The following is a 26,103-nucleotide window of genomic DNA, read 5'->3' as shown; positions in this document are numbered from 1 at the left end:
AGGCAGGGCTGCCCCAGGCCCCCGAGTGTACTCAGCGCCCTGCCCCTCCCCGCAGAAGCCCTGGCCATGCTGCTGTGTGTTGCTGTTTTATCCCCGGGAGGAGCTCCACGTTGGCACCTTTCAGATCACCTGCTGGGAAATGAGGCGTGCAGGACCCACAGTACCTTCCTCCTTGACATGGGTGCCACGCCCTCTGCACAGGAGCTCCTTGCAGGCAGCCCTGGCTCCCTGGAAGGCCTCCCCCTGGTAAGTGGTGTCTCTGAACTCAGAGTGGGTGAGGGCCAGGCGAGAGCAGCTGGGAACACTCCGCATCCCAACCAGGAATGCAGACCAGCCCCAGAAGCTGACTCCAAAGACTCTCCCCATTGGACCCGCTCCCCTCAGGCAGTGCTCTGTGGCGGTGCCTGTTCCCAGCCTGCGCCACCCTCCTCCCTGGCACTGTCCTCCACTGCCAGAGCTGAGACTGCCTGGGGCTGCTCCCGTCACTGACGTCCTTCTGGCAGTCTCCGAGCCTAGCGCCTGTGTGAAGCCACTGCTTCTGAGTTCAGATGCCATGGCCAGCGCAGGGACTGTGTGTGTGACTGACCTGCCTGCCATGGTGCCACAGGGTGGCCGGAGCAGAAGCCAACCTGGCCTGGAGGGGCTTGCCCTGTGGTTGCCAGCCTCTGCTATGCCCCTGGTCCCTGCAGCTCCCCAGTGACAGACACCACAGGCAGGGCAGTCCTCTTGTGGCTGGGGCACTTCGGTGCCCACAGCCTTGATGCTGCCTGACCTCTGCTGGGGAGAGGATCTGAAGTCTCCCAGATCTGTTCTTCTCTGCCTTCTCCCTGCCTACAGATGAGACCTGGAGGCCAGGCCTCACTCTGCACCCCTCCTATCGACTGGCAGCCCCAGAGGGACACAGCAGGTCGGGGGCCGTGGGAAGCCCTCAATGCACCGTACCCCAGGAAGCAGGGCAGGGCTGGCTGGAGGGGCCCTTGCCCTGAGGGCTGTGCCAGTGACTGCCTCAGGCTCGACATAGGTCCTGATCTTTTATATATTAATAACAATTATTCTTATGTTGCAGGTCAGCTGCTTTAAGGAGCAAAATAAGAATATAATAAAGATTTAAAAATTTTTTAAATGTTTAAAAAATGAAAATGAGATTGCCCCCCGCCAAAAAGAAAAAAGTAAAGAAAAGAAAAGAAAACTCTCAGTGTTTGAGAAAAAAAATAGCAAGTCAAGCCACTGTGCCACAATTGGATTGACAAATTATAACCCGACCCTCAGGCTTGGGGATGGAAAAGGGAACATGTGGAGTTAATGTCGGCTTTTCTTAGCGGAATGCTTCACGCTGGATCTCCATCGCCAACAGAAACGCGATTTGTCCTCTGTCAACTACATTAATTACCTTAACAAGTTTGTACATCCCTTTCTACGCATTTTTCTGTTGGAATTTTACATGATTGTGCAATGACCCACGTTTCCCAAGGGGTGGAACAGGAGCGGTGCGGCCCCGGACACCCTTTCCCAGGATCTGGACGCCCTGCCCACTGCCTGTGGGGTTGCAGCCTTGGGGGGCGTTTTTCCTCCCAGCAGAACCCCTGTCAAGCTCTTGGAGGAGGCTTGTCCGGGCACATGGAGGCCAATGACCCAGGTTCCGCTGCAGCCCCTGTGGCCCGGCTGTGAACCTGCTGGCACCGAGTTTCATCATCCCAGGTGAGCCCCCCGGAAGCTGCCCTGACTCCCATGAGGGCTTCTCCCCAAAAGGCCACAGCCGCAGAAGTAGCACCACAGGATCAGCCCACGGGAGACCCCAAATTCCAAGTGAACCTTCTCAGTCAAGAAACCACAGGGGGAAGCTGACTGCAGTGAGGGGCGCCCGCTTTCTGGTCACATGGAGAGAGAGAGAAGCTGGGGGCAGGGCCTCTGGGGGTGCCCGTCCTGGTGGGCCTTGCAGGGCATGCAGACGCCCACCGACTGCAGAGGCCCGTCCAGTCTTGCTCTCATGAGGAGGTCAAAGAGGCAGTGAACCAGAGTCACCTCCTGGTAAAGGCCCAGCCCAGGGCAGTTCTCAGAGTCGAACAGAAAAGGAGGGTGCCTGGGCCGGGCGCGGTGGCTCACGCCTGTAATCCCAGCACTTTGGGAGGCCAAGGCGGGTGGATCACGAGCTCAGGAGATCAAGATCATCCTGGCTGACACAGTGAAACCCCGTCTCTACTAAAAATAGAAAAAATTAGCCGGGCGCGGTTGTGGGCGCCTGTAGTCCCAGCTACTCGGGAGGCTGAGGCAGAAGAGTGGAGTGAACCCAGGAGGCGGAGCTTGCAGTGAGCCGAGATGGCGCCACTGTACTCCAGCCTGGGTGACAGAGCGAGACTCCGTCTCAAAAAAAAAAGAAAAGGAGGGTGCCTGGCATGACCTAGGGCCCCGGGAAGGGTGTTGCTGGTGACCCCTTACCATGGGCTTCTGAGGCAGCTCAGGGCTAAGGGGCTCTTTGCAAGTCAATGCATGGGACCACTTGCTCTGCAGCCCTAGACATGAGCAGCCCCGAGGAGGGCAGCTACACCTGGCCTGGAGGGTGATGAGGGAGGAGGCTGGCCTCAAGGAAGCTGTGCTGCATGGAGGCAGCTGGCCCAGAAGAGTCCCTCCCAGCAATCCCGACCTGGGCCCCGGCTGATGCCTTCCAACCCTGTCCAACCACAAAGAACAGTTGAGAAGGAAGGAAGTGCTCGTGGATCAGAAATTCCAAGTGCGGCCTCAGGGAATGTCATTGTGTTAAGTCCACTCCTGCCTCTAAGAGGCAAAGAAGTAACAAAAATTAATTCCAAGCAAAGCGGGGACATGCAGGCTTGCTGTAGTTAGTCAGCGTGGCCCGCCCTGCCCTAAGCAGGGCCCCAGTACTGAGGCGCTGGCAGACACCACTGTCCCCTCCTCACTGCTCACTGGAGGGCACCACTGGTTGCGGGGTGAACCCACCCAAGCCTGCAAAGGACAAGGACCTGCTGCCACCGCTGCTGGCTGAAGCCAGGCCTCTCCTGGGACGCTGACGGGAGGCCCCTTGCAGCAGCGGGAAGCAGAGGGCCATGGGGACACTGAGGCGGCTGCACAGGTTCCCTGCGGTGGGGGGTGGGGGGAGAGTTGCCTGAGTGGCTTGACGATAAATCAGATCTTGAATGGAGCATGACTCATGGCCGTGGGCGTGGCCGGCAGGGCGTGGCTGGTGCACGCGGGGCCTTACCTGCCACAGCCGCAGGCACATGGGCATGCCTAGCTTGGCATCTGCCTTCGGCTTCAGGGTGCACACTGACGTCCTGGATGGCATCTCCAGAATCTGAACCTGACAGTAAGAAAACAAGTTGATTTGGGCCGTTGCCAAGTCGAGTCTGCACTATACAAACAAGAGACTCTTAAGGCGATTAACCAGGGCTGCTGTGAGTTTCTGTCTGCGCCCCTCCCCGTGGTCACCTGGGAGCCCAGGCTCCTAATTAGGCTGCATGGGCCCTTGCAAAACGCTTGCACCATTCCCGGGTCACTGCCTGGCAGCTGCCCCGGCCTCTCCTGACGTTACCGCGCAGGCTGAGCAGGAGGCTGGTTCCCTGGCCCCCTGACAGAGCCCGCCGATTCTCTCTCTTTCCTGGTGCAGGCTTTACATACAAACCACTGTGAGTGATCTCAGGCATAGCCATGGTTCTAAGACTTGCCTAGGAGCACCTAGGGACTTGCCACCCACTTGAGAAATGAATGTGATGTGCCTCCTCTGAGGGCAGCTCCTGGAAACCTGGCTCCCCCAGCACCCCGGTGTGCCCTGTGCATCAAGGCTGCATTCCAGGTCCCCTGAACACAGGCCAGGGCCCTCCTACACCTGGGCTGGGAGATGTGCCGTGCTGGCTTGTGGGGTGCAGGCCCGCTGATCACCCATCTCCTGAACAGCCAGGTCAGGGGATGGCCAAGGCCACAAGCAGCAGACTGCCAGGTGGTTCTGCTGGAATCCAGGTCCACCTGCACCCTCTGCCCTCCCTCTGGGAACTGAGGAGGCTCAGTCAGCCCTGAACTTCCCCAGGTGCGAGCAAGAGCAGCTCACTGGCCCCTGACAGAGCCTACCGATTCTCTCTCCTCGGTCTGCTTCTCCTTCCTGGTGCACGTTTTACACAGGAACCACTTGGAATGAGCTACCGATAACATGGCAATAACATCAATGCACAGTCACCTTGGGCAGAGCCTGGCATACATGGGCCATCACCCAGTTTACACACAAGGAGTCCAAGCCCCAGAGGCTAGGGGCTCTGAGTAGGCAGAAATCATACCAGTTGGTCCAGTGGTCTCTGGCCTCTCTATTCTCCTGAGCCAGGCAGGGGGATTGTGTCTTAGGGGCCTGTGCCTGTGTGGGTGAGAAGCTTGCTGCCCTCACTAACACACACAGAACAGGCCCGAGACCCCAAGTCTGAATCCCAGATCTGCCACAGGCATGCTGGGGGTGTGCTGAGGTCACCTCCGGGCAGGGCAGAGAGCTAGGCCCACAGCCCAGTCCTTCCAGCTACAGAGTTCTGCTGAGGCGCCCACCTCCAGTACATGGACCAGGGCCACGGCACTTCCTGGGCAGGCTGCTCTCGCCAGGGGCCCCCACAGCAGCTCAGCCTCTGACCGCAGGGCTTCTACTCCACTCAGCACCAGGAGCTCAGCCTGGAACATAGGGCTTCTGCCCCACTCAGCACCAGGGATGGCTCACAGATCTAGGCCCCACACAAATGCATGCACACACACATGCATGGGTAACATGTACACACCTGCACACACAAATAGAGCCTCCCGCCCATCAAGCCCAGAAACCAGGGGCCTCAGGGTGAGCCAACCATCTGACGGAAGAGGTCCCCGGGGAACAAAGAGAGCAACACAATGAAGGGGGCAAAAAATAACTCAGTAATGGGAGAGGTGATTATAGTCAGGAACCAAGAGGCTCAGTGACGGTAAGACCAGGCCTGCAAGCTCTGGGGAAGGTGGTCAAGCCTGAACTCCAAAGCCGGCCAGAATGGTAAGCAGGAGGGTAAAACAGAGGTCTCCGTGGACACCAAGGATTCCTTGTGGAAAAACCGCTCAAGGAGAAGCTCTAGCAACATGGAAAAACAGGAACAAGGACGTCCAAAAACCAAGACGAGGCGCCACTGAGCCTGGCACAGAAGAACATGGAGAACCCAGGAGAAGCCAGGGTGGGCTTAGCCGTTCTTTGTCTTCTGCAAGTTTCTCCTCTTAGGATCAGCATGGCCACTGTGTGAAGAGCTATAGGCACCTGGGTGGCCTGCAGGGACCACAGTTATGACCCATGTGCCGCCTCCGTGATCCCAGCTAAGGGAGCAGCGGCAAGCTGTCATTGGGTGTTGCCACCATTGTCCCTTTGCTGTTTTCAGGAAGGGTCTGTGAGAGCCACCGTCAGGGCTGTGGGGAGGATCTGGGAGGGTGTAGACCACACTGTGTGGCTCACTCCCCACATTTCCAAATGATACGGGAGAGGGGCAGGGAAGTGCTGGGAAGGGAAGTCCCCTGGCAAGGGCTCCACCCCCGGTCCTGTGCCTACAGACCTAGGTGAGGACAGGCACTCCTGCATTCATGCCCAAATGCTGCATTTCCCAAGACCACCCTGGCCCGCCACACCCCCATTCTGTGTCTATAAAAACCCCCAAGACCCTAGCAAGCAGAGACACAAGCAGCTGGACGCTGAGAGGACGTTGAGAGGACGTCGGGGGGAGCATGGCGGTGGAAGAGCACCCCGACAGAGGCTGGCATGCTGGCAGGCCATCGACCAGCAGAACGAGGTGGAATCTGGCCGGGCAGTTGGAGGACAGCCCAGGCCACCAAGCGGACCGACTCCAGGGGAAAACCATCTCCCTTCTGGCTCCCCTATCTGCTGAGAGCTACTTCTACTCAATAAAACCTTACACTCATTCTCCAAGCCCACGTGTGATCCAATTCTTCCGTTACACCAAGGCAAGAACCCACGATACTGAAAGCCCTCTGTCCTTGTGATAAGGCAAGCATCTAATTGAGCTGACTAGTACAAGCCACCTATGGACAGCTAAACTGAAAAAGCAGCCTGTAACACACACCCACTGGGGCTTCAGCTGTAAACGTTCACCCCTAGACACTGCCGTGGAGCCGGAGCCTCACAGCCTGCCTGTCCGTGTGCTCCCCTAGAGGTTTGAGGCGTGGGGCACTAAGGAAGTGGAACACGCCCCCATCGCATGCCTTGGGAGGGGATGAGGGAACTTTTCTCGTTTCACGACCTGTTTTCCCCATATGAAACTGAGAAGTTTTGTTTTGTTTTAAAGTCAGAGTCTCACTCTGTCACCCAGGCTGGTGCCATCGCGGCTCACTGCAGTCTTGAACTCCTGAGCTCAAGTAACCCTCCCACCTCAGCCTCCCCAGTAGCTGGGACTACAGGTGTGCGGCCACCAGGCTTAGCTAACTTTTTGTAGAGATGGAGTCTCACTGTGTTGCCCAGGATGGTCTCGAACTCCTGGGTTCCTCCTGCTTCGGCCTCCTGAGTAGCTGGGACTATGATTTCCTCCTTTTTGCACTCCTCTGTGCCAGATTTCTTAAAATAAGATCTGCTCCTCTTGTCGCTATATCAGGAGGATGGGCTAGTTCCAGCAGTTAATGGGGTGGGGAGGTGAGGGACTTAAGCCAGGGGCAGGAGGAGCTGCCCTGAGCACACCTGTGCTTCTGTGGGGTGGGGAGGGCTGTGGAGGAGGCAGGCACTGGCTACACAGCCTACACAGCCATACACAGTCCCCAGCAAGGGAGGGCCTGTCTCAATTTGGGCTCAAAAAGACCCCTCTGGGGAGAGTGAGGGGACATCAAGGGCAAACGACTTGAGCAGGCCAGTGAGGGCAGGGGCAAAAGATGATGGTGGGGCGCGATGAGGGCAGAACCCAGGGCAGTCCTGATGCCCCACTCTGAGCGCTGCAGGAGGGAGTGGGGGTGGCAGCGCCTTGAACCACATCCTGGGTGCAGGGGAGCGGTGAGCCCTGGACCTAAGCACCAGAGTTACACACCATGTCCACCTGGCCTGGGTCCTCAGCCCGGGGCCGCCCCTGCCTGCGCCTGTACTTGGAGCCTCCTACAGACACCCATGAGCTTTCTGCCTGGCATCTGACTGCAACTTTTGTTTCCAGAAGGAAAGATGTTAGGTTTGGGCAAGTGTGGCCACCCAGTCAGCCGAGTGGGGTGGGAGTGCGGCTCCCTGGGCGTTGTCTGGGTGCAGTCCAGCGAGGCTTTCTCCCGCCCAGTCCGACAGATTCCAGGTGGGAATGTGGAAAGCAACTGTTTTCCCAGGATGTGCGAGGTCTCCAGACAGGCTGCCCCCGGAAAAGACAGATGCCGCCCCATGGAGAGAGCCGAAAGCCAGGAGGAGGGTTAGATGGCCTTGAGCACAGGGGACATGGGGCCGGGGGCAGCGCAGGCTGACCGAGTGCTGGCTGGCGCCCTGGGGGTGGCTGAGACCAGCGCATGGAGGACAGCAGGACAAGGGAAGAGCTGACTCAAACTCCTGCGGCATTCCTGTGGGTCTGCAGACCTTGGGTCCCGGTGGAGGAAGCACACCCCTCTTTCTGACATAAATACAACTTGTAACAGGTTTTTGGCAGATTGGCAAGAAAAGTGTATGTAGCTCCTAATTGGTTATTTAAATGCAATGAACAAATAAATGCCTGTTCCTATCTCATTATTTATGTACTGGATCTGCCTGAAGACAGAACGACTCTCCTTGGGCAGAGGCCAAGCCCAATTGTGCGTGGGGGCCGCCCTGCCCAGTACCAGCCCCAAAGACAGCTGGGGCACAGGGAATGGGGACGACTTGGCAGTGGGCATGGCCAGTAGCCCCCACGTGTGCGACCCCTACTCCATGGTATGTCCTCCCCACGCCTTGCCCTCGGGCCACCACACCCCACTCACCAGGCGGGACAGTCACCACTCACAGGCTCTTCTCTGATTTCCCTTCGGCTCTCCCATGACCTGAGCCTCCAGCCACGCCCTCCACCACTATGACACCCTCCCTGCACATCTTGGGCACCCCTCCCTTGGCAGACCCTGCCTCCTGTGCCACTGGGGGTGTGGACACCACTGTCCAGCTGGGCCAGTCCTGTGTTACCAACACCTCTGGTCATTCAGGCCTAAGTTCCACCTAACAGTGGCCTCCCTGCTTGGTGACCTCCCATCCCCCTGGGTGTTCCCTAGCTCATCTTTCTCCTGGGGACTGTGATCACCACCCTGTGCCTGCGGCCACCCAGCCCAGCCCTGGTTCTGTGCCCTGAGACACCACCCTCCCTGCTGCCCTGGCTCGGCCCTCCCCAGGCCTCCAACTTCACCAGGGCCTTGGTCTCTCTCCCACTGCCTCCTGCCAGCTGCCCCGGAGCGTTCCTCCCACGTGGGTCTAAGGTCCTCAGGGCCTGCTGAGGTCTCTACCCTGCCGGCCTCGGGCCTCCATGCTTGGCCATCCCACGCTGCTCTCCTCCATGTGCAGAACTGTGCTGGGTGTCCAGGCCTCCAAAACACCGGCCCCTCCCCCAACGCCTCCTGATTCTCCCTCTGCCCTAGGAGGATGGCTCATCAGCCGGGCCACCCCGAGGGGACAGGCCCAGGCCTAGCTGGCTGTGCACCAGCCCCGGCCGGTGGAGCTGCCGTCGGGTGGGCAGCTCCATGGGGTCCCGTGGGTGGGCGCAGGCGCCTCCTAACCAAGTGCAGGGGATGAGCACAGCTGTTTGGAGAACACGGGGCCTCAGGTGGGCTGGCTCTCACCTCGTCGCCGCCCTTCCCTGGCACGGCAAGCATCCAGCGCGGCTGGCCCCCGGCCAGGATGCTGCTCCGGCAGAAGCCCACGCTCTCCAAGCGCACGGAGTCCACGACAGCGTTCCTGCCCTCCGCCAGGTCCCACAGGCACAGCTTCAGGTCTCGGCCCTGACTGCCAGACAAAGAGGAGACAGGCCTGAGACTCCCCTGGACAAGTGTCAGCTCCTGTGGCCCCTGCGGCGGAAGGAAGGCAAGGCCACGTTTCCAGAGAGCGGGTGCCGTGAGCTTGGATCACCGCAGGTCAGGAGCCTCAGCTGAGGAAGGGCCTCACCGCTCTGGCATTGACACATGAGCCAGCACCAAAGTGTCCGAGGCCAGGACACGCAGTGGACCAAGGCTGTGGACCGACGGCTGCCCAGCGTGGCCCCGGGGTGGGGGACACCAAGCCTGAAGTGCTGCACAGCACAGACAGCAAACTTCACTGTGTGCATCCTAAAACCAGCAAACACCCAGGGTGCCAGGCCCCCAGGAAGGACTGCAGACTGACAAGGGAGAGAACAGAGGGGAGCCAACCTGAGGCGTTTTGGGGTAGTGCTCATGACTAGATGCTTATGAGGTTGAAGACAAAAATAACTGTGCAGAAACTGCTCCCGTGGGTGAATTAGTTTCTCAGAGGAGTGCAGGTTACAGTTAGGGATCCTCTCCACGCGTACACCTGGTAGAACAGATGAGGAAACCAGGGGTGGCTCACGGGCTCGGGGTCTCACCACAGGGAGATGTGACAGAGAGGCACAGGGAGAGATGGGCTGGCGGAGTCAAATTAGAATTGTAAAGTCACGACAAGCAACGAGTGGTCAGATGCACAGACAGAAATGAGTGCAGACGGGTGTGTAAGCACAGGTCACCCTGCAAGCCAGGCGCCTCCCACTGCTGTCCGCTGAGAACACCACACCTAACACCAGGTTTTGGTTTCTTATCCTGTTCTCCAAAGACAGGAACCAGGGCTCTGGAGAAATGGCTGACTCTAGGACAGAGTGGAGGAAAACCAAGATGCTAGTCTCAAGCATCGTGTAGTGCCAGGCAGTGAGAAATGCTTCAGAAATAAAATAAGGCTGGGTACAGTGGCTCACGCCTGTACTCAGCACTGTGGGAGGCCAAGGCAGGCGGATAACCTGAGAGGTCAGGAGTTCAAGACCAGCCTGGCCAACATGGTGAAACCTTGTCTCTACTAAAAACACAAAAAGATCAGCTGGGCGTGGTGGCGTGCGCCTGTAATCCCAGCTACTTGGGAGGCTGAGGCATGAGAATTGTTTGAACCCGGGAGGCAGAAGTTGTGGTGAGCCAAGATTGAGCCATTGCACTCCAGCCTGGGTGACAAAGCAAGACTCTGTCTCAATAAATAAAAAATAAAATAAAATAAAGACTGGGTGTGGTGGCTCACACCTAAAATCCCAGCACTTTGGGAGGTCAAGGCAGGAGGATTGCTTGAGCCCAGGAGTTCCAGATCGGCCTGGGCAAAACAGTGAGACCCCTATTTCTACAAAAGACACAAAAATTGGCCAGGCCTGGTGGTGTGTGCCTGTAGACCCAGCTACTCAGGAGGCTTCAGTGGGAGGATTGCTTGAGCCTGGGAGTTGGAAGCTGCAGTGAGCCATGATGGAGCCACTGCACTCCAGGAGGCCCTGTCTCAAAAAATAAAATAAAAATAAAAAAGGAACAGGGATGTCAGAGGGACACGGGCTCTGAAGCTGGAACAATCTGAGAAATCAAATAAATCATGGTGGTATTAGATTTTAGCTCAAAGAAAGAAGTAAATCCGCATGAGCCCATCCTCATGAGTGAATGTGCATTATGTATCAGAAAGAAGGAATAAACCTTCCTTCCAGCTTCTTATATTCCAATTAAAGTAGGAATCTGCCATGGCTGGGAGGGATGAAGGAAATGAGAACACCCCAGTAATAACTAGTGCAGGCAGAGTCCACAGATGGATGCTAAAATCAGCGGCAAAAGTGTAAGGGTCTCAACATATTGCCAAGGCTGGTCTCAAACTCCTCGGCTTAAACAATCCTCTCACCTCAGCCTCCTGAGTAGCTGTGACTACACTCCCCAGATGTTAGTAATTACTGCGGTGATTGTAACACAGGGCCACACATCCTTGGCTCTCCTCCCCACAGGAGGTGGAGCTTCATTTTCCCTTTGCATGTGGACTGCAACTAGTAAGCAAAAGCTATACCTTGACAGTGAAGTCAGGCAGACACTTCCTGCCCCAGCGACCAGGGTCGTCCTCGCCAAGCCATGGGCCATCAGGGACCCATGTGCTCAGCATGGACGCCAGGATGATAGGATGAGAAACCTCACTTCTGTGGGTTTCTTCCCAAAACCCATCACCCCAGTTTTAACCTGAGAAAATATCAGACAAACCCAACCTGAGGGGTGTTCTACAAAACATCTGCGCAGTAACTCTTCAAAAGTGTCAGCTAGGTGCGATGACCCGGGCCTGTAATCCCAGCACTTTGGAAGGTGGTGGTGGGAGGATTGCTCGAGCCCAGGAGTTCAAGACCAGCCTCGCTGACATAGTGAGACTCCATCTCTACAAAAAAATTTTTTTTAATTAGTCAAGCTTGGTGGCGTGTGCCTGCAGTTCCAGCTACTCAGGGGGCTGAGGTAGGAGAATTGCTTGAGCCTGGGAGATTGAGGCTGTGTGAGCTGTGATGATACCACTGCACTCCAGCCTTGGTGACAAAGCAAGACCCTGCCTCAAAAAAAAAAAAAAAAAAAAAAAAAAAAAAAAAAACCAAAATGTTGAGGTCACGAAAATAAATGATCACACACCCAGAAGGGACTAAGGAGACGTGACAGCTCAGAGGATCCTGGAGCAGAAACGTCATTGGTGGACAAACAGAAGAAATTGAAACAAAGTCTGGGTCCCAGTTATTATCATGCACCCATGTTCTGCCAGAAGGGCTGTGCGGTGTGAGGCGTCCACGCCAGAGAACTCAGCACCACAAAGACTGATCTGGGCAACTCAGTCGCTGTGCAAATCTCCAAGGGGGTTTTGGAGAACCTGCCAAACTGATATCAAAATATACTTGGACATTTGGAGCACAAACACTCGCACAGCCCCCGGGGCTCTGCTAGGCAGCAAGGCTCAATGTGACACTGCAGGGAGGCCGAGATGGGGGTGTCCGCAGCATGAAGAGGGCCAGGGCCAAGGGCGGGGAGATGTGGCTGCACACCACGCTCACAGGGAGGGCATCCATGTGCGCCTGCGGGGAGCGGAGGACTGACTTGTCTTTCCAGGAACTTTAACATTTTTTTCTTTGAGACAGTGTCTTGATCTGCTGCCCAGGGTGGAGTGCAGTGGGGTGATCACAGCTCACTGCAGCCTCAAACTCCCAGGATCAGGTGATCCTCCCACTTCAGCCTCCCAAGTAGCTGGGATGACCAGCGTATGCCACCACACTCAGCTAATTTTTGTATTTTTTTGTAGAGACGAGATTTCATGATGTTTCCCAAGCTGGTCTTGAACTCTAGGCCCAAGCATACCTCAGCCTCCCTAAGTGCTGGGATTACAGGAGTGAGCCACTGTGCCCAGCTTAACTTTTTTTTTTTTTTTTTTTGAGACGGAGTCTTGCTCTGTCCCCTAGGCTGGAGTGCAGTATTGTGATCTCAGCTCACTGCAAGCTCCACCTGCTGGGTTCACGCCATTCTCCTGCCTCAGCCTCCCAAGTAGCTGGGACTACAGGCGCCCACCACCACACCTGGCTAATATTTTTGTATTTTTAGTAGAGATGGGGTTTCACCATGTTAGCCAGGATGGTCTTGATCTCCTAACCTCGTGATCCGCCCGCCTTGGCATCCCAAAGTGCTGGGATTACAGGCTTGAGCCACTGTGCCCGGCCGGCCCAGCTTAACTTTTTATTTTGAATCAGTTTTGAACTCACAGGACAGTTGTGAGAACAGCACGCAGACTCCCTAGGCCTCCTGCTGCAGTGGCTGCTTCTCCCGGCCTCTCCCAGCCCTGTGCACACAGGTGAGCCTGTCACCAAGAACCCCGCCTTGTCACCACCACATCCTGACCAAGGGTGAACCCCAACAGCCCGCAGTCATCCTGGGGCGTCGTGGCCTGTGTGGGGTCTCGCGGGGCACACATTGCGTTGCTGTGGGCCCCGGCTCCCTCTGACCCCTGCACGGCCCCTTCTCTCTCCCTGTCTCTGCCTTTCTCTCATGTCCTTGCACTCCTTCCTTCGCTGGTGACAAGGCCCAGACCCATATTTCTCAGGGGACACCAGATGATGCTGCCTCTCCTCAGTCATCACGCTGCGAGGCACCCGACGTGCCCTGCCCACCATCGGGGGTGTCAACCCTGGTCGCCTGGTCAGGACCCATCATATTCAAAGGCTCATCACCCCAAATTCTGATCATTCATTTTAGTGGTCATATTGGCCTAGGCTAATGGGAGCCCCTGCAGGCTGGCTCAGAATCCTCTGACACGTGGCCATCCGTGAGATGTCCAGACCTAGAATCTGCCATCTCCTGGGGAACCCTCACTCCACCGGGACACACAGGCATTTAGAAGCCAGGACCTGGGTGTCCAACTGCTCACAGCTAGAGCATGCCCTGGCCGCCAGGCCCCTCCATACGCAGGCGAGGGAACACACACACACCTCCCACGCATGCACACAACACACAATCACACACACCACACACCTCAGACACACCTCACATACATACACACCACACAGGCATCTCTCACACACACAACTTCCATACGCAAACCTCACACACACAATACACAGGTTCTTTTTCACTTTCCCCCTTCCCGTGTTGGTAACTCTCCTCTCTGGGCAGGGACAACCCTGGCCTCTGTTCTCCTGGAGATGTTCACTGACACGCTTAACCAGTGAGCCTGCCCGCCTGCTCTCACCAACCTCCTGGCCTCCCAGGCTGCCGCTGCCACACCACTCCCCTGACCCTGCTCCTTTGACTGCCTGGATCCCCTTCCTGCCCCATCCAAGGGGCATTGAGGTGGGGGAAGGCAGGACCGCTGGGTACCCACATGGAAACACAGAGCCTTCACTGCACACCGTAGTGAATTCCAGCCGAACCATGGACCTACAAGGGACAACAGCAAAGCTCCGGGGAGACATGGAGAGAGGTCTCTTGGACCTCGGCGTGGGAACTCCCTGCAAGACACAAAGGCACTCTCCATAAGGGGAAAGCCTGGCAGACTAGAATCAACTCCATTAAAATGAGTAACCTTTGTTCATTAAAGACACCATTAGGGGCCAGGCCCAGTGGCTCACGTCTGTAATCCCAGCACTCTGGGAGGCCAAGGCAGGCAGATTATGAAATCAGGAGACCGAGACTGTCCCGGCCAATATGGTGAAACCCTGTCTCTACTAAAAATACAAAAATTGGCTGGGCGTAATGGTGCATGCCTCTAATCTCAGCTATTCGGAAGGCTGAGGCAGGAGAATCGCTTGAACCAGGGAGTCGGTGAGCCGAGATCGCGCCACTAAACTCCAGCCTGGCGACAGAGCAAGACTCTGTCTCAAAAAAAAAAAAAAAGTAAGAAAAAGAAAACAGGCCGGGCGCGGTGGCTCAAGCCTGTAATCCCAGCACTTTAGGAGGCCGAGACGGGCGGATCACGAGGTCAGGAGATCGAGACCATCCTGGCTAACCCGGTGAAACCCCGTCTCTACTAAAAAATACAAAAAACTAGCCGGGCGAGGTGGCGGGCGCCTGTAGTCCCAGTTACTTGGGAGGCTGAGGCAGGAGAATGGTGTAAACCCGGGAGGCAGAGCTTGCAGTGAGCTGAGATCTGGCCACTGCACTCCAGCCCAGGCGACAGAGCGAGACTCCGTCTCAAAAAAAAAAAAAAAAAAGAAAACAGCGACAGCTGACTGCAGCTACGTGCAACACAGAGAGCTCAAGGAGACAAAGCTGAGTGACAGAAGTCACATACAGATGCTGTTCCTTATGTCTCTACACTTTCAAGGAAAAAAGCAGATGAAACTAGTCTGTGCTTTTTAGAGACAGATATTCAGAAATAAAGCAAAAATGAGGCATGAGGGGCTACCTCCTGGGGCATGAGGGGGCTGCCTCCAGGGAGAGCAGATGGCAGCAGCTCGGGGTTCGGAGGCTCGGGGGCCCTGCGCTCTACTTCCTGACTGGAAGGTGGTTGCTCAGGTGCCCACTCAGCCATAATACAATGCTCTGAGCACACTTGTCTTGCGCTTTTCTGTGAGTACATTATACTTCACAAGAAAAAAGATAAAAATACACCCTGCTGAGGTGGCTGTCGAGGGCACAGGTGCGTCCTTGGCATGCGGGAGGCTGAGGGCGTCCTCCCACCTCCCATCGACATGAAAGCCATCACTTCCTTCAAGGGCCACTTGGAGAGACTTGGCTTCCAAACACAGCTGAGTGCAGGCCGGGTGGCGGACCACAGGCTCTAGTACAGTGCAAACGCACCTGGCACTCCACACCTGCAGTCTCCATCCACAGACCCCCTGACCCGTGGCTGGCCCTGCCTGGGAAGCGGCCACTGCAGCACCATCCCAGCAGGAAGGGGAGGCGCCCTCGAACGCCAGCTCCCAGACTGCCCACCAGGCCTGGCACAGCTCCCGTCTGCAGGACAGCCTGATACCACGAGGCACCTACGCAAGGGACCACCAAGGGCTACACTGTGGCTGAAAGCTCAGGAGGACCCTTACAAACAGCAGCTCCCGATGCACATGGCCTGGTGGGGTTGTAGAAATGAAATCTACTCTGACAATCAAAGACCAAACCCACACTGAGGCCCCCTGCACCAGCGGTGGGGGATCTGGGTCGTCTTGGCCAGTACGCAGGCACGACCACAGGGAGTTCCGCAAGCACACAGGCCCGGGGTTCTGCAAGCACACAGGCCCGGGGTTCCGCAAGCACACAGGCCCGGGGTTCCGCAAGCACACAGGCTCAGGGCCTCTGCTCTCCAGGACAACCCTGGTGCCTCCGTCACCTGCAGCCATCTCCCAGGTGGTAGGCACCGCATGAGTCTGGCACAGACATGTTTTGCAGACTGGTGGGGGCCAGACAGGCCTCATTCTCCGGGGACTGGACTCCACAGTGCCATGAACCACGCACCGAGTCCAGAGCAGGAGAACGGGCCTGTCGTTTTGGAGTTCTGGGCCGTGATGGTGATGGCACGGAGTTCCCTGAATATGAAGCAAGGCAAATCCCAGGACAGCAGCAGGCCCGTGCTCAGGATTCCTGGGCTGGTGGCAGCGATCCCCACACAGGGGCAGATGTCACTGTGATCAAGGACAATAGCCTGCTCCGGCATCCAGGCGGCCCAAAGGAGGACTTGTTGCCAGCCGCCTGCAGGCCTTCCCTGTCCCACCATACCCTGTCCCTCCCACTCCCCATGGGAAGCAGAGAAGCCCCTCAAGCACCTGCCCCTGCCTGCTGCTTCCTGGCCTACCTCCGGCCTGTTGTCCTAGCCCCGTCACCTCCACAAGACCATGGGGGTAATGTCAGAACCCAGCATTGGGCTAACCCCCAGGGGCTGCCCCTCCCTGCTCTGCTGCCAGCTGCCCAGCACCCAGCCCCACTGTCCCTCACCACACTCACAGGCAGGACCTCCAGGGCCTCAGCACATGGGATCTCCCCAACCAGGAATGCCAGGCCCTCTTGTTCCCCCGCCACCTCCTGCTCACCCAGTAGTGCACCAGCGTGTGGAGCAGGGCCCTGTGAGCCAGGTAACCTCAGGATGAGGCTCTGCCACCCATCAGGAGGATGGTGTCATGGCCATGGGAGACCAAGCTGCAGAAGGGTCCACAGAGGTGGCCCTGGGACCTGGGCCCACGGGATGGAGGCAGAGGCTCCTCTGAGGAGAGGCCTGGGCTCAATGTGGACCCCTGGCCAGGGAGAGCTCTGCTGAAGGCACAGGCTGACACTGCAATGGCACCACAGCCATCCTCATACGTTCACTGGGCTCTTCCCAGCAGGCACCTGGCCGGACAGCACAGCAGTCATGGAGGGTACGGTCACACTGTCTCGGGATGGGCTAAGGGCTCGTGAACCGTGGGGGCATCCAGAAACCTGCCCTTGTGCTAAGCAGAGGCTAGAACAGTGGGGTCTGAGTACCAACGAAGACAGGCCACCTCTGTGGACCCTTCCTGTGGAGGCACATTCTGGACAAGTCATGCCCAAGTGATGTGTAGGGGACAGAACACACGTGTGAGCTCGGGGCCCTGAGGGAGGAGACTGCAGGGGCAGAAACCATAGGATACACTGCAGAGGAGACTGGATGGGGAGATGGCCCTCACTACCACGCCCACTTCAGAAACACAAAACACACCGCTATGGGACAGCATTACACTCCCAAGCCCAAGCCCCACCCCCGGCCACTCAGCCGCCATCTTGCCGGCCACATAGCCGTATGTGGCACATCAGGGGCTGGGTCCTCTTGGGAAGAGTCAGGTGCATTGTCATAACCTAGTGAAGGGACACACACGGCCAGGGCTCAGCTGCCAGAACCCCCAGTTCCCAGGGCCTCCACCGGCACCGTGTGTGACCTGCCATGCTCATGGCACACGGCTCAGGCAGGAAGGGCAGTGGACAGGGAGGACCTCCTTGGGACCACTGCCTGCATCTCTGAGCCTGTACTTTGTCCCATTCCCCTCCTCTCAGCAAATGCCCTCACCCCTGCCCAGTCTCCCAAGCCACAACCCAGTGCCCTTGTGAAGGCCCTCCCACCAACTTGCACCTGGGCTCACCTCAGATGTCACCAGCCCTGGAGCTCTGGCCTCCTCAGCTGGCACCTCCTGGCTCCAGCTTGGAGCATGAAGGGTCCAGTGGAGATGGTGGAGATGCAGAGGCAGACCTGCCTGCCTCCCCACGACGAGGGGCTGGTCCTGCACGCCCTGCCCTTGCTGCGGACCCTCTTCTGGCCCCTTCTGGTCCCCCCACTCCGTTCTGCCACCCAGTGATGGACACTAGGGCCTCCATCAGAGAGTTCCTGACTCCCCTGAAGACCATACCTGGCTCCCGCACCTTGGAGACCCACCTGAGGAGCTGGTGCCCCTGGGGCAGCATCTGCAGCCAGGTTACACACTGGCCCCCGTGGCCATCCAGGGTGGCGACCGCTCTCCGTGTCTGCAGGCTCCAGACGTGTACCAGGCCACTCTGAGACCTGTTTCAGACAAGCCGAGCAGGGCATCAGGGGGCAGAAGGGTGTGCTGAATGCTCCGGGGCCAGCCTGGAGGCTACATTGTGGGATGAGGGCATCTAGGCTGGTAGAGCTGAAAAGCCGACAGCTCTAAATATGAACTAAGGGGCAAACTGGCAAAGTGCTCCTCTTCCAGAGAGGGCAGTGGGGGACCCTCAGGAGCCTCTAGGTGTGACTCAGGCAGATCTGCTTCTCTGGAGGTGGGGGGAGCCATACCACAGAAATGCATGCTGGGTGGTCTTGCCTGCTCCTGAGTCTGTAACAAAGAGTGTGCGTGTCTCTGCCTCCCCCAAGGGACAGTGTGTCTGTCTGGTGGGTGCGAGCCTGGGTGACGAGCAGTCCATGCCCCTTGGCCAGCACCCTCAAACAAGTGCTGGGCTCCTTGCTAGGTCACGACCTCCTGACTTGGCCCTGGGTGGCCTGGGGCTGGGGCTGCAGCTACTCACCCTGAGAAGAGGACCGGGTGCCCCTGAGCCTGGGCTCCTTCCCAGAAGTGCAGTGCATGCACCGGTGACTGGGTGCCTCGGAGGACAAACTGGGGGTCTGGAGGCGGTGGCGGGCAGGGGGCCGCCATGCTGGCAGGATGCAGTTACCTGGGCACCAAGGGAGGGCGTGTGAGTGACTGTGTCCCTACTCCCATCCTCTAGGAAGGCTGCTCAGGCACAGAGGTGCTTGAGATGCTGCCCCTGCTCAGTGTCCCTGGCCCTCTGCCCCTCCTGGGAGAGACACCCCTGCTCCCCAGACATTGATGAATGGCCTGTGGCTGCAGAGGCACCAGTTCCCTGCACGGCGGTGAGCCCAGCAGAGAGCACAGAGTTCACCCTTCCCCCACTGCTGGGGGAACCTGGGAGCCCCATAGATGCCAGCCCTCCTCGCATTGTGCCTGTTGGCCTCTGCACCTAACTGGTGCACCCGCTTGGGTCCCATCTGAGCCATCCCTGGGTGGGCACAGCAGTGTCCAACATTCCCTCAGTCACCCTGGCCTCCAGGCCTTCCTGTCCACCACTGGCTGTGCCCTCTGGCTCCCTAGATCCCAGCAGCCACACCGGTGCTTTCCCACTCTGGCCATCTGCGTGCTGGGACTGCTGGTCCTGCCACTGGGCTTGGCTGAGTCCCACCCTCTGTCCAGGCCTCACTCCAGTGTCTCTCTTGGGAGCCACCCTCCCTCCCCACTGGCAAATCCAGTCTCCTTTCTTCTCTCATCCCTGCTGCCACCTCTGCCCATGGCCAGCTCAGGGATCAGGGATCAGCGGAAAAGAGGGTCCCAGGGGGGCTGCTAGGAGGAGCCTTCCTCTCACATCTGCTGGGCCCTGGGCCTGCCCCACCACAGTTTCTAACTGCCATCACCACCCTGTGAGGCGGCAGCACCCCTTTTCCACTTGGGGAAACTGAGGCAGAGAATAGTCACTGAGCTGCGCCAGGCCCCTGGCACTGAGGCCTGAAGTACTCTAGGGTTTCGTGGCACCACTGAAGGGCAGAGTGGCCGGGGCAGAGTCGCCATGCGGCTCCTTGGGAGAGCTGCGGTCACCAATGAGCAGCTGCTCCCCGGACCACTGCAGGCCACCACTCACCCAGAGAGGCTTCCCCGGTCCCTGCCCAGCCCACCCAACCACTCAGCCCCGCAGAGCCTCTCACTCCACCTCAGCCCCACAGCTGGCTGCTCTGTGGGGTGGCCCTGGAGCCAGAAGCGACCCGTTCCACGTCTGTCTGCCTGCAGGCCCTGAGCTGGGCTAAGGCACAGAGGGAAAGGCCAGGAGCAGACCACTGGGTGGCTGGGGCAGCCTGTCACAGGGGCCCTCTTCCACTGGGCTCTGGGACAGTGGGACAGGCCCCGGCCCAGTCGCCTACAGCCTGCACACAGGGCAGGAAGGATGGCCCACAGCAGCCACAGCCAGCAGAGGGACTGGGGCCAGTAAAGGACCAGGGCAGGGGAGGTGGGAAGGACTCTTCCAGAAGGTGCTGGGTAGGAGGCAGATGGGGGTGCAGATGCAGAGGCAGGAGTGCTGTGGATGTCTGGAGGTGGCTGTCCAGGGTGCCCCTTCAGTGGCACCACCACCGCCAAGCCCTGCCTCTTTCTTCCTGAATACTCGCCAGCCCTCTCCTTACTCTCTTCAGGAGAGGCAGCAGCAGCCCAGCTGGAACAAAGGTTCAAAACACCTGAGAAATGCCCCTGCCAAGGTGTCCTGCAGAGTGGAGGGTGGACAGCAGGCAGGGCCCGCACAGGCTGCATGGGGGAGGGCGGGAGGCCTGGGAGGGGCCAGGCAGTGACTCCAGGGCGCAGGTCCACCCCGGCTGGAGAGAGACCTGGGGCAGCCACTCTACCTCCCGACCCTGCCTCTCTCAATGGGTCCCAAAGACAATGTGGAGTTCCCTGGGATGTCCTTTACTAACTGCCAAGTTCCATTTTTCCTTTTCTTTTTTGAGGGGGATGAGAGGGGTTTCATCCTCTCTCACCTCTGGCTGAAAGCCAACTGACCATGGCCAAACTTGAGAGTGGCTTCCAGGGGAGGTGGAGGGACCAGACCCCACACTGTTCCCAAGACCCACGGCCCCTGCTCCAGCCTGGGATGGGGAAGACTCCTGAAGACGCAGCCGGGCCAGGGGCTGGAACAGCTGCCCTCAGCGGGTTGGCTTGGAGGACAGTTCTCAGAAGCCACCGCCCGCTCGTGCTATGCCTGCCAGGTAAGAAAGGCAAGCTAGTCAGGCGGACAGGGAGACAGGGCCCCAGCTCCAAGAGGAGCCAAAGAATGCAGACCCGGCAAAAGCACCTCCACCCAGCAGGAAAGCACCGAGTCCAGGATGGAGGGCCCCTCTCATGACTCCCGTCCAGGAAGCAGAGCCTGACAGGTCACCTCTACACAGGCTCCCCGTGCAGTCCAGGCACGGACACACATTGGACACATGCTATGCATACACATACACACAGGCACACACATGCACATGGTGCACACACACATGCAAAACCCACGCATAGGACACATGCATACACATACATGTTCACACTCTCATATGTGCGCATACACACAGGCACACACACATGCACACATTCATACCTATACACACATACACACATGCAGACTCACACACTCAGGCACAGGCATTCACGTATGTGCACACACCTGCACACACAGCACAGAGAAGCACACACACAGACAGCACGGCGGCCTTGGGCGGTGCCAGCCGAAGCCCGGCCCCCACTTGCCACCTGCCTGGGGCCTGGTGGGAGTTTCCAGAACCTCACCAGTAGAAGGCTCATTCTCAGGTGATGAAATCAAGTTCTCCTCTATTGTTTCCCCAGAATTGCAGGGAACAAACCCGTCACGTTGTTACAACAACCAAAACACACAGGCCAAAATGATGCATCGGCAATTAAGGGCTCCATCATTTCAAGTAATTAAAATAAATGCTTTATTTGAAAACTAATTAATTCTAGCTACATATTTTTCCCATGACAATATCCTAGGATTGCTTGATTTATGACATCTAATTATTCTTTATTAATTTAATTGAGAATCATCACGTTCCCCTATCTTGCCTGGCCCCAGGCTGTGGAGCGAAGGCCGCCCTTGCGCAAGGCCTGTGTGCGCCCAGCCGTCCTTGCGGTGGCCCCAGCCCAGCCCTGGCCCTGTCCTCCCGGAGGCAAAGGAACAGGAAACTTAATTCACAGAGCACAACTTTGGCTTCTGCCTGCTCTTCCAGGTGTCAAAGTGAGCCACATTCTTTGAAAAATGAAAGACAGTCTGACACAATTTGTGTAACTCTAACAGCCTTTCCAGAGAAGCCACAAACACCCCTGAAAGCCCCAGGGCACAAATGGACGACAACGGCATCTGCCTGCAATGTGCCACTGCGGAGGCAGCTCGGCAGGCCCCAGGGCTCTCCCAAGAGAGGTCCAGAGCGCTCCTCTGGGTGTGGGGACCAGCGGGCAGGTGCAACTGGCACAGAGGTCCACGGACACCGCACTCAAGGGAGGCAGGGGCAGGCCTGCAAACGTCCTGCTGGCACACACCCGCCCACACCTGCAGGGCCTTCCTCCCTACAGATGAAGCAGGCCTGGGGCAGTGGCGGGAGCCCAAAAACCACAGGTCTCTACCCAAGACATTCTCGGGCTTTTGGGGGTTCATACCAGACAGGCCTCAGCTCAGCCTGGGCCCCCGTCCTGCCCTTGGGCTGCACAGCCCTGTGCTCAAGTCCCCTAACCCTTCTGTGTAAATCAGCAAAGAGTACCACGAAGTGAGTCAATGTGGGGAGCCACCACCCAGAGAGGCCACTGGTACCACCCCTGCCCGCCCCAGCCCACCAGGTCCTGCCTGTCCCATTGGGCATGTGACAGTACAAGGACAGGCCACACAGGCTGCTGGGAGTGCCTCAAACAGGACCTTCCGCCCCGCTGCATATCTCATACAAGGGCATGGAAATAGCTCCAGCATCCCCCGAGGAAGCTCCAGCCCATAACCAGCAAGACTGAAGACTAGGTCAGCACCCCTTTACACCAGGACGGACACCCTGGGCGGCCCTCTCCCAAAAAACAACTAAAGATGTTGATTAAAGTTTCTTAAAAGGCCAGGCATGGTGACTCATGCCTATAATCCCAGCACTTTGGGAGGCCAAGGTGGGAGGATTACTAGAGCCCAGGTGTTCAAGACCAGCGTGGGCAACATGGGAGACCTTATCTTTACAAAAAATAAAAATAAATTAGCCAGGTGTGGTGGTGTATGCCTGTGGTCCCAGCTACTCAGGAGGCTGAGGTGGGAGGATGGCTTGAGCCCAGGACGTCAAGGCTGCAGTGAGCCATGACCGCACCACTGTACTCCAGCCTGGGGGATAGAGCGAGACCCCATCTCAAATAAATAAAATAAAATAAAATAATTATCTTAAAAAATTTTTTAAACACAGCCAGGCACAGTGGCTCAGGCCTATAATCCCAGCACTTTGGGAGGCCAAGGCAGGAGGATTGCTGGAGGCCAGAAGTTCAAGAACAACCAGGGCAACATAGTCAGACCCCATATCTACAAAAAATAAAAATAAATTAGCTGGGCATGGTGGTGGGCGCCTGTAAGTCTAGCTACTCAGGAGGCTGAGGTGGGAGAATCACTTGAGCCCAAGAGTTCCAGGCTACAATGAGCCACAATCACACCACAGCACTCCAGCCTGGACAACAGAGCAAGACCCTATCTCTGAAAAAAATCAAAATCAAAATCTTAAATGCATCACTAAGTTGACAAAAAAAAGTGTGAGCTGCCAGAGGCCAAACACTAAGTAAAAGTGCAACCTCAGGAGACCTGCCAAGCCTGCTGTGAGGGCATTTGCTGCACTAGTGACCTGGATTTCCAGCTCTGATGGCCTCTGGGGTGACAAAAGGCAAAGCTTAGGGCCCTCCTCTGGTGGCTAACCTCCTAGGAAAACCCTAGTAGCTAGATGCTCAGTGTTAAGCTGAGCTAGCACTAAACCTACACCCACGGATGCCAGAAAAACACCAGTCCTCAGGTTTCAGCCCTAACTCACACCACCCTGAGAGATCCCCCACACCTCAGTCTGTCTTCTCAGAAGGAATCCACCTGAAACCCAGGCCTCAAGGAATTCACTTTAGAAAAAGTACTAAGAAGTACAAGGTTGTAGTCAAAAATCACAAAAATCAGCAAGGAACCATGGCACTGTAAGCGAGAGTCATCAGAGGCAACAGAAAACAGAACTAGACCCACAGAGTAGAGCACTCAGCTATACAAGGCAAGGGTGCTTAATGCTTTTAAAGAAACTGAGAGGGAACTGCAACTACAAGCAGAGAGCAAGGGAGGTGAAACATCATCACACAGATCAGAAAAAGGATCCAACTTGGTGAGAGGTGGTTGGGAAGCAGGAGATGTGTGTTGTGCCAAGGTATTACTCTCCAGACTGTTTACTGATCACAAAAGGAAAATGTGTACCTTCAATGGAGACATCTGGCTGTCACCACTTTCACCACTGAGAAAAGCTGGCACTGCCAATAATGAACAAACTGGCATTGCTTATCTCCTGACGTGATGCCACAGACGTGGCACCATCCCTGTGTGTTCATGCCAACAATGCTCAACCTGAATCCAGCCATAAAGGAAACAATCAGACACATCCATACGACGAGACACTGGACAAGACTACTAGCTTGGACTTGCCAAAAAGGTCAACATCAAGAGAAACAACCAAAGGAAGACGCCAGGTAACTTCCACATTAAGAGACCAAAGGGGCATGATGACCAAACACACATGAACCTTAGATCCTGGCTCTTAGATCAGATCCTGGATCAAAAAAAGGGGGCTATAAGGGATGTCTGGGGGACCTTTAGGGGGTAATCTGAATATGGACTGCAGATAATGGGGTGTTATTAATTTCCTTGGGAAGGATAACCGTATTTTCTGTAAAGAATGTCTTTATTCCTACGAGATACATCCTAAAGTATTTAGGGGTGAAATGCTATAATGTCTACAATCTGTTTTCAAATGTTTCAAAAAAAATTCTCTCTCTTAATATCTCTACCTATCTATGTATGAATATATAGGCAGAGAAGTAGCACAAATGTGGCAAAATGCTAACAACTGGTGAGCACAGGTGAAGGTAGGTGTACAGGTATTTATTTTACTACACTTGCAGCTTTTCTGTAGATATAAAACCATAAAGGCAGGCTAGAGGGGTGGAGAAAGACAAGTCCACACTGGACTCGTATCCAGAATATCTAAAGAACACAGAGGTCAACAGAATACAAAAGCAAACACCAAAAGAAAAATAAGCAAAAGGCTTGGACAGATATTTCACAAGCAACGTAAATGTCCAATACATATATGCAAAGATGTTGAACCTAATTAATAATCCTGGGAATGCCTGTCAAAACTACAATGTGATATAATTATACTCTCAGCAGATTAGCAAAAAATTAAACAGTCTGTCAAATGTTGATGAAGACAGAGGACAACTGGAACCTTCTACCAAGCTAGAAGGAGCACACAGGGAAACGACCACTTTGGAAAACAATCTGGCTCTATCTCGCATGCCGTATGACTCAGCAACCCTACTCTTAGATAAACACCCTGAAGAAATTCTCACAAGTGTGTGCAAAGAGACTCACACAAGAATGTTCCTAGTAGTATTGGGTATAATAACAAAAACCAAAACCAACCCAAACAGCTAGCAACTGCAGAAAGGAACACATTGGGTAAATTCGTATGATAGAATACTCCACAGAACTGAAAATGAATCAGCTCCAGTCTTACATGGATGAAGCTCAAAGTCATAATGCTCATCAAGAGACATTAAGGGAATCAAAACTGAAGTTACAGACAGAAATAAAATGTTCACAACACATATCTGTTAAAGGATTCATTCTCAGAATTTACTCCTTGACTCAGAATATGTCACTCAATAAGAAAAAGAGTGTGTAACACAAAGTAGTTCCAAAAGGCTAAAATTAGAGATGGGCAAAAAGGTATACGGGGCAAACAGAAACAATAAGAAAGGAGTTGAAATACTAATAGCGGACAAAGTTGAATTCCAGCCAAAAAGCATTAGACTTGACAAAGACAGATAGTTTTTAATTCTTCGTTGCAGTTTACAAAATGTAACAGTTTATGGCCAGGTGTGGTGGGCTCACACCTGTATTCCCAACACTTTGGGAGGCTGAAGTGGGAAGATTACTTGAGGCCAGGAATTCGAGACCAGCCTGAGCAACAGAGTCAGATTTTCATCTCTCAAAACAAATAAAAATTAGCTGGGCACAGTAGTGTAGTCCTAGCTATTTGGGATGCTAAGGAAGGAGAATTGCTTGAGCCCAGGAGTTTGAGGCTGCAGTAAGCCGTGATCACACCACTGCATTAAAGCCTGGGTGACAGAGTGAGACCCTATCTCAAAACAAAACAAAACAAAACAAAAAAACTATACATATAACAGTTTTTAATATCCATATATAATATATAATTAATATATATAACAGTTTTTAATATCTATGCAATATATAACAGAGATACCACCTTTATAGAGCAGAAATTACAGGAGATGCAGAGTCACAGAAAGAAGCCTACTAATGATTGGAGAATGTGACATACTACTCTTTTTTTTTTTTTTTTTTTTGAGACGGAGTCTCACTCTGTCACCGAGGCTGGAGTGT

General features: G+C 55.7%; 2 protein-coding genes across 2 annotated transcripts in view; both read right to left on the bottom strand.

Moving 5' to 3' along the window:
• GNB1L (G protein subunit beta 1 like) overlaps positions 1-26,103 on the bottom strand; it is a 69,922-nt gene that overhangs the window by 15,519 nt on the left and 28,300 nt on the right. Inside the window, exons 2-5 of the mRNA XM_050746271.1 lie at positions 18,418-18,564; positions 17,810-17,935; positions 8,767-8,929; positions 3,218-3,316 (exon numbers count right to left, since the gene is read on the bottom strand). Of these exons, the coding sequence (XP_050602228.1) occupies positions 3,218-3,316; positions 8,767-8,929; positions 17,810-17,935; positions 18,418-18,545 (516 nt within the window). The 5' untranslated portion in view covers positions 18,546-18,564. The remainder of the gene's footprint in view (positions 1-3,217; positions 3,317-8,766; positions 8,930-17,809; positions 17,936-18,417; positions 18,565-26,103) is intronic.
• LOC126929734 (uncharacterized) lies at positions 8,851-10,351 on the bottom strand. Its single transcript, XM_050746401.1, has 2 exons — positions 9,710-10,351; positions 8,851-9,472 (listed from the first exon to the last, which is right to left on the bottom strand). The coding sequence occupies exons 1-2, from the start codon at positions 9,822-9,824 to the stop codon at positions 8,976-8,978; spliced, it is 612 nt and encodes a 203-aa protein (XP_050602358.1). The 5' UTR covers positions 9,825-10,351; the 3' UTR covers positions 8,851-8,975.

Source organism: Macaca thibetana, chromosome 10, assembly GCF_024542745.1.
Source record: "Macaca thibetana thibetana isolate TM-01 chromosome 10, ASM2454274v1, whole genome shotgun sequence".
NCBI classification, from domain to species: Eukaryota; Metazoa; Chordata; class Mammalia; order Primates; family Cercopithecidae; genus Macaca; species Macaca thibetana.
The sequence above is the reverse complement of the archived record's forward strand: the minus strand, read 5'-3'. Positions and strand labels throughout refer to the sequence as shown.